At 50.0% G+C, this 12622-nt stretch overlaps 1 protein-coding gene across 1 annotated transcript in view; it reads right to left on the reverse strand.

Moving 5' to 3' along the window:
* ABCE1 (ATP binding cassette subfamily E member 1) overlaps window positions 1-12622 on the reverse strand; it is a 670940-nt gene that overhangs the window by 222665 nt on the left and 435653 nt on the right. Inside the window, exon 9 of the mRNA XM_069631213.1 lies at window positions 9138-9227. Coding sequence (XP_069487314.1) covers window positions 9138-9227 — 90 coding nt within the window. The remainder of the gene's footprint in view (window positions 1-9137; window positions 9228-12622) is intronic.

Raw genomic sequence — 12622 nt, forward strand, 5'->3', positions numbered from 1 at the left:
ACCATTGAAGTTCGCGGGCTACTTTGTCCGGGAATCCGGAGGAGATCTGTCATTCTTCCTGAGAATTGCAACCACTGAGTTCTCAGTGCTCACTGAAGGGATCTCATTCTCAGGCGAGCCTCTGGCACAAGGAAGATGCAGGATGCAATGAGGCCTAGCAACCTGAAAAAGTCGAAGGCTGGGAGACGTTGGGCATTTTGAAACTTGTTGACCATCTGCAGAATATCTTGAGCCCTCACCTCTGGTGGCGAGGCTTTTCCCAGGGAAGTGTCCAGGACCGCTCCGATGAATTGGAGTCTTTGCGATGGTATCATCTGCTACTTCTTTAAATTGAGGGAGAAGCCCAGTTTGTAAAGGAGGTGGCAGACATAATCTAGCTGGATCTGAGCTTGTTCCGAAGATACAGCCCTGATCAGCCAGTCGTCCAGGTAGGGATAGACGTGGATCCCTTCCCTCAGACTCACAGCCACTACCGACATTAGCTTGGTGAAGACCCTCGGGGCGGAGGTCAGCCCAAATGGCAGAACTCGAAATTGATAATGAGAGTCGCCAATTGCGAACCTCAGGTATTTCCTGTGTTTGAGATGGATAGGCACATGGAAATAAGCATCCTGAAGGTCCAGGGATACCAGCCAGTCCTGGAGCTGGAGGGCCTGAAGGATCTGAGAGAGAGTTACCATCTTGAACTTGTCCTTCCGGAGGAACTTGTTCAATTCTCGTAAGTCCAGGATGGGTCTCAGTCCTCCGTCCTTCTTTGGTATGAGAAAGTAGGGGGAGTACCAGCCCTTGTTCCTGTCCGCTACAGGTACCGGTTCTATGGCACCTTTCTCTAGCAGGTCTATAATTTCCTGCAAGAGGAGCGGATCTGGAATTTTTAGAGAGCTGTGCCCCGGTGGATGACTGAGGGACGTGTAGAAAGGGTAGGCAGTAACCCTGGGCAACTGTCTTCAATGCCCAAGCATCTGACGTTATAGCCTGCCATTCCGTCAGATGGTGAGTTAACCTGCCCCCTACAGGGGTCTTGTGTGGAAAGACCTCAGAGTGGTTTGGGGGCGGCTGATGCAGATGCCGAGGGTAAAGAGGCACCTGTTGCTGCTGCGGCCTTAGTACTTTTGACCCGTCCACCTCGGGTGGATCTCCTTTGACCTCTGAGCCGGCTGTCCTCTGCCTTCCCCGAATGCGGAATAATAGCAAAAGGACTTTCCTCTTCCAGAGGTTCCTGAGGGGCGAAAAGTTGTTTGGCGGATTGCAGCTCCTAACGATTTTGCCGCTGCTTTATATGTTTGCAACTTTTCCAGACTGTCATCAGCCTTCTTTCCGAATAATGAAGAGCCGTCAAAGGGCATACTCAAAAGTCTGGCCTGTACATCTGGAGCAAAGCCAGACTTTCGTAACCACGCATGCCTGCGGATTGTTGTACTTGCCGCCATGGCCCTGCTGATACTGTCAGCGGAATCGATGCCAGTTTGAAGTGACTCGCACATGGCATCTTTGCCATCTTTAATAATGTTAAGGAAGGCTTCCTTTTCCTCTCCTTCAGGTATGCAGTCAGCCGCTGATGAAGCACACTCCCACAGTGTGCGACTGAACCTGGCGAGCGTACAGGTGGTGTTGATAGACTTCAACGCCATACTACAAGCAGAGAAGACTTTCTTTGCCATAGAATTGTACCTCTTGTCATCTCTATCCTGTGGGACAGTAGGGTAAGCGGTCCTACTGCTAGATGATGTTGCCGCTTGGACCACCAGGCTCTCTGGAGTCAGGTGTTTTGATAAGTATTCAGGGTCAGCAGCCGCTACCCTATACTTGGCTGACAATCTTTCATCGACCGCAGGGATAACTTCAGGAGTTTCCCAATTAGATGTAATTTTCCTTTGTAAAGCTGCATGGAAGGGGACCACAGGATCCTCCTGTGGACCTTTGTCTAATATGTCTGTTAGGTCATCCTGTTGAAAAACAGGCGAAGGCGCAGACCAACCCATAAATTCAATAATTCTTGCCATAAGGGTTCTATAGGGTGTTTCGGCATGTTCCCCTGGGTCTGGCTTAACGAATTCCACTTCTGGGGAAGTGTCCAGCCCACTTGCCTCATGTAGTCACTCCTGTAGGTCCTTCAACCTTCTTTCCTCAGAGGTGAAATCCTCTGAACCAGGCAGTGTGGTCCTCTGCAACCCAAAAGTTTCCTGGTCAGAATCTTCCCCCTCTTCATAAATTGAAGATAGTCCAGGGTACTCTGACCTCTGAAATGGTGTAAAACCCATCTCTAAGGCAGAAGGAGCCAAACTCGTCATTATTGGGCGAGAAACAGTCGATGTCGTCGACGCCGATGTGACAGGCTTCGAAGGCGCCGAGAACGGCGTCGAGAAAACTGGAAGAGGTCTCGAAGAACTCGAGAGGATCGGGATCCTACTCAAGGATGTCGACAACGGTCTCGACGTTGTGCCGGAGGCCCTTGGAATCACTGATGGCTGTGGAGTAGCCTTGGTCTTTTCTTTCATCGGCGTCGATGTCGACGATGGCGTCGAGTCGATCGACCGGTGTGTCGAAGGAATCTTTGACGACGTCGAAAGTGGTACCTTCTTACCCGATGGCTCATGGCGCTCTCGAGTGGAATGTTTCGCTGGGTGCAGCGACTCGCAGCGTTTTGATTTTTTGGGTTTTTCTCCCGGGGTATCACCCTCAGCTGTCTTCGAGGGGGGTCGAGGCCGCTTTCTCGAAGACGCTCAACATTTCCTTTCTGAATTCCTCCCACTCAGCCCGAGAGCTGTGTTTTGTGGGACAGGAGACCCTTTCTGGGGAAACAGAAGACGAGGAAGGGGATCTTCGACGTCTCTGAGTGTCTTGATCTCGACGAATGGTGGGAGCTACTTCGAAATCTAGAATGGGAATGTTTTCTACGGCGAGGAGACGAATGCCTCGACTCAGCCGAAGAAACCTTCGAGGAGGTTTTGACTGACTTACCTCTCTCGAGCTTCCCCTTGCGCTCCTTCAAGGCTTTCGCCGTCATGTACATGCAGTCCTCACAATCCGAACAATTGTGCTCGGTTTCCAAGCACCACAAGCAGATCCTGTGTGGATCCGTTACCGACATTTTTTTACCACAGTCTCGAAATTTCTTGAAGCCGGATCGCGGCGTCGTCGGTTCCGATGAAGATGCCATTGAGAACGAGTTGGTATTTATTCGTAGTAGATATAGAGGGTTATCCTGACTGAACTGAGCAATGACGTTCCGAGGCCCCACGAAGCGCGGAAAAACTGAACTGAGCAACGGACGCAGCGCGTGGCTATTTATGGGCATGGTGACGTTGGCGCCGATACGGTGGCCGTCGAGGGACATCGACTCGGCGGACGTCGACGCGCAGCGCCCTCTACAGAAAAAATTTCTGAGGCCAGCAAGCTGGAAACATATTATCAAAGATAAGGAATACGTCGGAGGACACAATCCCTTCGACGAACAAGTTACTTATCTTACCTGGTAACTTTCTTTCGATGGAATGTTCCTCCGAGATACTCCACATCTTTGACAGTAATTACAACAGCTGCGCTGCTTCGGAAAACTTTCGGGGTAGGCGTCCTGCATCGATGACATCGATACGCTGTCCCTCAAAGACCTTCGTCAACGGTTGACGTCACCGGATGTTACATCTAGGACGCACGACGCCCATATACTCAGTTGTAGTTTTTTCCCCAGACAGTGTGGCATGAATCACCTGCCAGTATGACTGCAGAAAACCTTGTGGAAACGTAAACTGCAATCACATAAGAAATTCTGTAGAGGGGCAGGCTGGGAGGGTACAATGTGGAATACGTCGGAGGAACATCCCATCGAAAGAACGTTACCAGGTAAGATAAGTAAATTTTTCTTCAAGGGGATTGTGTCCTCCGACGTATTCCACATCTTTGACAGATTCCTGAAGCAGTACCAACGTATGGAGGTGGGAAAAGAATTTACAATTTCATCAATTTAGAATGCCCAATCAAATTGCTGAATATAGGACTGCCTTACCAAAGGCCAAATCTTGCCCATGGATAGAGTACAGGGAATAGTGTCTCACAAAGGTATGGACAGAAGCCCACGTGGCTGCTTTGCAAATACTGCGAATCGGAACACCCCTCTATAGAGCCGTGGAGGCAGCCACATCCCTAGTAGAGTGAGCCCGTAAACCTACTGGAGGATCCTTACCAGCCAACCGGTAACATTCAGAGATCGTCAAAATGAACCATCTGGACAAGGTCTGTTTAGAAACAGCCTGACCTAAACGCCTTCCAGCGTAACCAACAAAGAGCTGATCGTCCACTCTGACCCGGGAAATTTGTGAGAGATCGAAACTCAAAGCTCTCATAGGATCCAACCTATGGAGCCTCTCCTCTTCCTTACCAGCATGCTGAGGCGGATAGAAGGCCGGAAGAATCACCTTCTGGCTTAAATGAAAATCCGACACAACCTTCGGAAGAAAAGAAGGACGAACCCTAAGGACAACCCTGAAAGGTGGCATGGTGGAAAGTGCCTGCAACTCACTCACTCAGCGGACAAGAATGTAAGGGCTCAAACGGAGCTCCCATTAGGAACATTAAAACCAAATTCAAATCCCATTCCGGCACCTGGAAAGGTGCCGGTGGAAACACTTTATTTATTCCTTTTAGACAATGAGAAATCAAAGGGATCTTAAAATCAGAACATTCCTCAGACGAGCGCTTAAATATGGAAAGCGCCGCCAGGTACCCCTTAATGGTACCTACTTGCAGGCCCTTGTGGGCTAACGAAAGCAAAAAAGACAAAATCAAAGGAATGGAACATTGAAAAGGATCCACATTCTGTACACTGCACCAGTCGCAGAACTTCCCTGTACCGTTGCCGTTGGAGGATTTCATTGCAGGCCTTCTGGCCGAAAGCAACACCTCCATCACGTCTTCAAGAAGGTCCCAATCCTTATACCTCAGCCTTTCGGATACGAAGCATGAAGGCTGAGAGACTGGACCTCTGGATGGAGAACTCGACACCCCTCCTGTGAGAGCAGATCGTCTTGGTAGAGAAGACGACGTGGAGGGCAGATGGACATGTCTAGAAGGTCCGGGTACCACGCTCTCCTGGCCCATGCCGGAGCAATGAGGATCATCCGGGAACCGAACCTCCGTAAGCTCCGCAACACTTGCGGAATGACGGGGACTGGAGAGAAGCGTCCCCTAAGGCTCCGCTTGGAGGAAATTGCCACGAGCAGAATCGTTCGCACTTCCGGTTGATACTGGTGGCGAAGAGATCCACTTGCGTGGTTCGCCTAAGGGCGAAGATCTCCAACAGAACTTCCTGAGCCAGCTCCCACTCATGAGAGACTGTGCTCTGCCTACTCAGAGCGTCCGCCGCCGCGTTTTCATCTCCGGCCAGATGAACTGCCGAGATTGAAATTTCCTGCTGGTTGGCCCTGCACAATGGGAGTGACCCTACCGCCCCCCCCTTTTTTTTGAGGTAGTGCCTGGCCACTGTGTTGTCCGTCATAATCAGGACTTTTTTTCCCCCGGCACAGATGGCAGAAAAGCCTTCAGGGCTAGCCTGACAGTCCGCAGCTCCAACATATTGATGTGGAGTTTGGACTCCGACGGAGACCAACGGCCGCTGGTCGTCAACTCGTTGGCATGAGCTCCCCATCCCTTGAGGGATGCGTCCGTCACAATCATCACCTCTGGCCACGGTTGCCAAAACGGAGCCCCCTTCAACAGATTTCCTTCGACGGCCCACCACAGAAGATCCTGTGCGACCGAGGGCGGAATCTAAACAGGATCCGACATCCTGCCGTAGAACTGGGACGACTGCATCTTGAGAGTCCACTGCAGAGATCTCCTCCGCAGCTTGGCCTCTGGCACCAGGAAAATGCAGGATGCCATGAGGCCGAGCAACCTCAAGAACTCTAACGCCGGGAGACTTTGGGCACTCTGAAACTTGTTTACCATCTGCAGAATGTGATGAGCCCTCACCTGGGGAGGTGAACACAGCCCCAGGGATGTGTCAAGCACTGCTCTGATGTACTCGAGCCGCTGAATAGGTGTCAAATGAGACTTCTTTAAAATGAGGGAGAAGCCCAGCTTGTGAAGTGAGTGGCAGGTGACGTACAGATGATCCAGGACTTGCTTGGGAGAGCGTGCCCTGATCAAAAAATCATCCAGGTAGGGATAGACGTGAATCCCCCTTTCCTGAGATACGCTTCCACCACCAGCTTGGTGAAGACCCTCGGGGCGGAGGTCAATCCGAACGGCAGGACCCGAAACTGAAAATAAAGAGTCGCCAACCGCGAACCTCAGGTATTTCCTGTGCTTGGGATGAATCGGCACATGAAAGTAAGCATCCTTGAGGTCGAGAGACAACAACCAATCCTGAAGTTGAAGGGCCTGGAGGACTTCTGTCTTTTTTTGCGATAAAAAATATGGGGCATCCCATCCCTTGTTCCTCTTTGATACAGGCACCAGTTCTATGGCGCCATTCTCCAGCAGGGATAGGATTTCCTGCGCGACGAGCGGATCCGGACGCTTCAAAGAGCTTCCCTGGTGGATTGTCGTGAGGCTTCTGTCGGAAAGGAAGACAGCAGCCGTGGGCTATGATCTCCAGAACTCACACATCTGAAGTAATGGCACGCCATTCTACAAGATGCTGCGCCAGCCTTCCCCCAAACCGGCAAACCATGGCCTCATGACTGAGCGGGAGCACCTGCGGCAGTGCCGGAGGGCAAAGAGGCAACTGCCCAAGCAGCTTTGGCACCTCGAGTACCTTGCTTTCCACCTCTGGAACTCCTACGTTGGCTCCTTTGACTGGCAGCTCCTCTCGATCTACCAAAGGAAGAGTAGTGATGAAAGGAACCTCCTCTCCATTGCTGTCCCCTAGGACGAAAAGGCAGAGGTTGACGTAGTGCAGCGCTCAAAGACTTTGCTGCAGCTTTGGAGGTCTGCAACATCTCAAGGCTCCCGTCAGCCTTGCTGCCAAAAAGATGGACACCATCAAAGGGCATGTTGAGAAGCCGGGATTGCACATCAGTAGCAAACCCAGACTTCCGCAAACACGCAAACCTGCGTATCACGGTGCTCGCAGCCATGGACCGACTGACACAATCTGCTTCGTCCAAACCCGACTGAACGGTTTCACACATGGCATCCTTGCCACCCTGCACGAGGGCTAGTAAACCATCCCGTTCCTCCCCTTCGGGAATACACTCAGCCGCCAAAGATACACAATTCCACATAGTGTGAGTGAATCTTGCCAAGGCACAAACTGAGTTGGCTGCCTGTAAAGCCATACCCCCTTCGCTGGGGGCATAGCCGCCTGCACCACCAAACTCTCCAGAGTGGGGTACGTAGACAAGTAGCAGGGGGTAACCACTGGCTGGACGGTATTTTTTCGGCAGCAACTTATTCACTGCCGGGAGACTCTTCGGAGCAGTCCAAGCCGCTGCCACCCTTCTTTGCAACGCCATATGAAATGGCAACACCGGGTCAGTGGGTGGACCTTGGTCCAGTATTTCTGTCAGGTCATCCTGCAGAAAATCAACAGGTGGAGCCGACCACCCCAAGTACTCAGTCACCCCCAACATGAGGCGCCGATACGAGGATTCGGCATGTGTACCAGGCTCAGGCCTGCCAAACTCAACCTCCGGAGAGGTGTCAAGACCACTGGCGTCATGTAAGGACTGACGGAGGTCTTCCAATTGACTGTGACCAGACACCAGGTCATCAGGAACCACACGAGGTACAACCCTCTCCCTCCACCTCTGAAATGTAATCCAAAGGCTGGAATAAATCAAGCTTGGGGAGATGACCAGAAGGGCTCAAAAGACAGGCCTCACTGACTTACGGAGGGCCTTCCTCCGAGTTTCTGGTAAATTCTCATCAAAAGGCGTCGAGGGCACCGATGGAATTGGCGTTGACGACTTCGACAACGGCTTTGAGGCCGGAGCCCCGAGAGTGTCCTTCGACGGCCTTGGCGCCGATGGCATCAACAACTTCCTCGGAGCCGGAGCCTCGAGAGTCCCTCGACGGACATGGCGCAGATGGCGTCAATGCCTTCTTTGAAGGCCTCACAGGCTCCAACGGTCTCGACAGCGTCGAGGACCTGGACCTGGCACGGCTATGGTGATCAACCTTGTTCGATCGGGACCTCGATGGCTTCCGATGATCACGCCGACAGCCCGAGCCCAAAGGCGTGCGAGCGGTGGCACTAGCTCGTTCATTGCCGGCGTCTCTCGAAGGCGCCGACGGAATGGTGCCCTGCGATTCGAAAATCGCCATCATCTCCTGGCGGAATGAGTCCCATTCGGCGGCGATGAATGCTTGGTGGGACAAGAGACCCGCCGTCTGGTGGAGTCCTCGGACGAGGAAGGCGACCAGTAGCAACGCTTCCGAGCATGCCTAGAAGAGGCAGAGAAATGGCGGGACCCACTCCAAGTCCGAGACACCCTGGACTTAGGCCGACGCGGAGAGTCGCCCCTCGAGTCGTCGGTCGAAAGTCCAGCAGATTTCAGCTTACGGGTTTTAGATGCCCTACCTACCGTTAACTTCTTCCGCTCCCGCTAGGCCTTCGAAGTCAGGGACTGGCAGTCATCATAGTCGTCGGTGGCGTGGCTTTCGCCGTGGCACCAGAGGCAGATGTCATGCGGGTCTGTGATGGACATTTTGGAACCACAGTCTGATACTTTTAGGGTAGAAGACAGACATTTTCTCAACTTTCGCAAATGAAGTAGAAGAATCTAGCGCACCGAGATTCCGAAGTGAACACGGTTGCGTAAAAAAAGTAACAGGCTACGGGCGTCGTGCCTCCTAGATATAACATCTGGTGACATTGAAGGAGGTCCTTGAGGGACGGCATACTGATGTCATCGACGCAGGACGCCTACGCCGAAAGAGTTTTCTTAAGCAGCACAGCTGTGGTAATTACTGTCAAAGATGTGGAATACGTCGGAGGACACATTCCCATCGAAATTGAACATTCTCCCAGAAAACCTCTCCCAGATATGAAGGCGCACTAATGAAGCAAGAGCTACGAAAAGGAAAACTAAAAAGGTGTTAATGCAATTACATTAAAAAAAAAATTAGAATCCTAGCGCGTACAGAAATCACATATGAAAATTCCAAATTAGAACTGGTCATAGTTTACTTACCTATCTGGATCAATAAGAGAGCGAATAGTGATGGCAGCTTTTAGACGCTGCTTGACATCCAGGTAACTAGATGGTTCATCGAACATGAAACTAAAGAAAGAAAAAAGATAGTTTTATCAATAAATAATTGCAAGGAAAATTCTGCAAACAACTTATATACCAGCATCTAAATTAATCACCAATGAATTTTCAATGCAATGCACCCACTAGAGAAAATTAGACTACCTAAAGAAATCAAAGACTTCAGAGGGACAAAACATAGGATGAACCATGGATCAATGCATAAAGAATCAAGTCTGCTCTGTCGCTCACAGTAACATTGCTAGTTTTATTATTATTATTTTTTAAACAAAATTCAATGGGACTACCTACAAATCAGCCGGTCCAGAAACAACGGTGGCGGTAAATCCACCGCCACCGTTGTTTCCGGACCAGCTGATTCCGAGTCCTGCGGGAGGTATCACACCACCTGCCTGCAGGCGGACATGGAAACACCGGCTCTGTCATTAACGGAACCGGCGTTTCCATGGTCCCCATCCCCATGGAGTCCTATTGGACTCCATGGGAATGGGGATGGGGATTTACAGAATTCCGCCTGCAGAATTACCGTGTCTCCGGGGTTGTAATGCCCCGGTGATTATGGCAATCACTGAGGCAGAATGGTATTACGGGTTCGGCGGCAGCCTGCCATCTTTTCCTGGAACGGCTACCGCCGGACTCGTAATGAGGCCCAATGTCTGTAACAGGATTTAGTGTTGTCTAAGATTTTCATCTTCATGATAAATCTTCCTGACTTGTGTCATTCCAGAAATGTTTGCTTCGACTCAGTAATTATTTTACCTTGTCCCTAGCTGAGTGGGAATCTTTCCCCCTCTCAACAAGCCTTTTACTCTTTTCATGGGTAACCTTTTTATGTCTCTCCATAGTGTGTGATTGGAGTTATAGTTTCCTATAACATTGGACTGGTAATGTACTAAGGCAGCACAGCATTTTAAATGCAGTGGCTTCCTTTTTAATCTATTATTTTTTGTGTGAACTACTGTTCTCAAGAGGTAAAGTGGGATTCACATCCCCATTACATTGATTATAGTGAGCCAGCACCCCCCACCTTAGGTGGAGTGCTTAGGGGTTGAGGGGCATACAATATACCCCTTTCTTACTTATCTGGTAACATTTTTGTTACAGTTGCAAATGGTGGGAGTGGTTTTACCTTTATGACTTAGTCTTTATTACTCGCAGGTTGTTAAATCAGCTTCGGTAATGCACAGAAGAGCCATTCCTTTTTTTTTTAGCCATTTCTTGTTTGCAAGTTGTTTGAGGTCTTCTCCTGCCATTTTAAGCCAGAATGACCTCCGTGGAAGTTTTGTCTTCGTCTGGAATCTTTTGTATTCCAGGCATAGGCTTCAGAGTGTCTGAGAAGGCAGGAAGCGCGGGAGGAGTCCACAACTCTGCAGCCCTTTGTCTTTCACCTTGCATGAAAGGAAACAAGCACCAACAGGGGGCTGGCTGTCCTCATTGGACAGCCAGACTGCCCTTTTCTGTAAGCTGCAGAAAGCGTTTGAATATGTTGTGCTGTATTCCTGATGAATACTCTGATCCTGGAAGCAGACCACTGGAGCTGAATCCGAAGAGGAAGAAGTAAAGACATCTGTAGTGATTTCCAGCGACCAGAGAGCCTGCTGTGTAACCGGAGCCTGATGCAAACCTTTCTTCAAATCAACCTGGGGCTCCCGAATGCGACTCTTACCCAGCGGCTGGTGAGATCCACTAGTGTAAAGTGGAATCCTCCACTTCATCAGCTTTGACATCTGTCAACTCTTGACACTGGAGACAGGATAAAGGAGGAACAGACTGACGGATGCAAGTTCACAGCCATCTTTAATACAGATTCAAAAGACACACTGGAAGGCGCACACAGCTGCTACAATCGGCTTGCTTATATAGGTCATTTTCCAATGACAATGCCTTAATATAAGCCCTCTTTGTCTTCGATTGGTTGGCTTGTCACTCACAAAGCCCACATTCGCTCATTTTGGCAAGTACCGGCTGACTGACACAGACCGATAAGCTTGCTTTAAACCCTGCCGGACACCATTACACATCCTTTAACGCCTGCCAAGAAACAGCCCTGATCTACTTTGAGGTTCTGTCGAATTTACTTGGCAGCTTATACTGTGGAAAAACTTCATGAGCTCATCTTAATTGTTGCTAAGTAAGCAGCTGTTCCGTCTAATTGGTAGCTTTCCCATGCACTTATTTGATTTGATTTACTATAAATTATGTCTACTTTCTCTGTCACAAATTCTAAATATACCATCCCAGACATGCTCATCTCCAGTGAACTATTGCCAAAGAATATTATCTTGCATGAGTAAGTACTTTTGACACCTGCTCCCAAGATGCCATTTTGTTATTTGGCATCCATTTTAGAATCTCTCCGTCTGTTCAGCTTTGATGTTCGGCTACCAAGGGCGAGTTATTTACTTTTGAGCAGAACTCATTTTCTATCCAGTTTTCAGATATTTTTATAGGTTCATGATGTGCGTGTAATACCCGAGGCACCCTTCACGTCCCAGTCATTCGGACCCCAAAAATATTTGTTGCGCTATATGCACCATCTTCAAAAAGCACTAAAATTCTAATGTCTGCAATACTGGAACCATTGATCAGCCTATGATGTTACCTGTACTCGGTTTGAGGGGGGCTCGATCTGGTAACCGTCTACACTACTCTCAGGAAGACCTGCATTTTTAACACTCCCACGATGTGCTTTGACCTTGTTGGTATGCAAACCGCCAATACTGTGGGACCTTGAGCCTGAGTAGTGCATGATCCTCTGAAGTCCAAATCTTGCTGAAACTTTAGTGGGCTCCTGCTGGATCTCCAGAAACACAATTCAAATCCCCGAAGTCAGCTCACCAGAGTGCAGGACAGAGAGTGAAGTGAATGCGACCAGCGATATTCGTTCTTCATCCGAGACCCCTTCCGTACAAAGACCCTCTCACCCGGAGGAGGATAAAGCGGGTGGTAGATGCTCGAGCCCGGCAGGGTGTCAACAGGGCACAGATGATGAGGATCACATCGATGATCAAACTCCTCAATCTACGGAGGAGGAGGAGGAGGAGGAGGAGGAGGAGGATCAGGATGCAGGGTCAAGGCCCAGCCCACCTGGGAACGCGGCAATATCTCTGTCCCGAAATTCCTGGGAAGGTAGCCCTAACTCCTGAGCTCGATGCAAAAATGACCTTCCTGGGCAAAAACAGCAAGGCCACGAAGAAAGGTATTGACGGGGCCTGGCGGTCCTGTCAGAACAAAGTCCCAGAAGTTACAGGTCCTTTGGCTAAAATTATGGACCTCGCTGAGAAAGACTTAGACACAGGGAAACCAATTAATCCAGTCACTATCAGGGGGTCTCAATGAACCCTCTGCTTGCTCAGTAATGCGAACTGTGCTATTTCAACCGAGCACAGGAATGCATCCTTATG

The sequence above is a fragment of the Ambystoma mexicanum genome, chromosome 6q, assembly GCF_040938575.1.
Source record: "Ambystoma mexicanum isolate Mex_15411 chromosome 6q, UKY_AmexF1_1, whole genome shotgun sequence".
In the NCBI taxonomy this organism is placed as follows: domain Eukaryota; kingdom Metazoa; phylum Chordata; class Amphibia; order Caudata; family Ambystomatidae; genus Ambystoma; species Ambystoma mexicanum.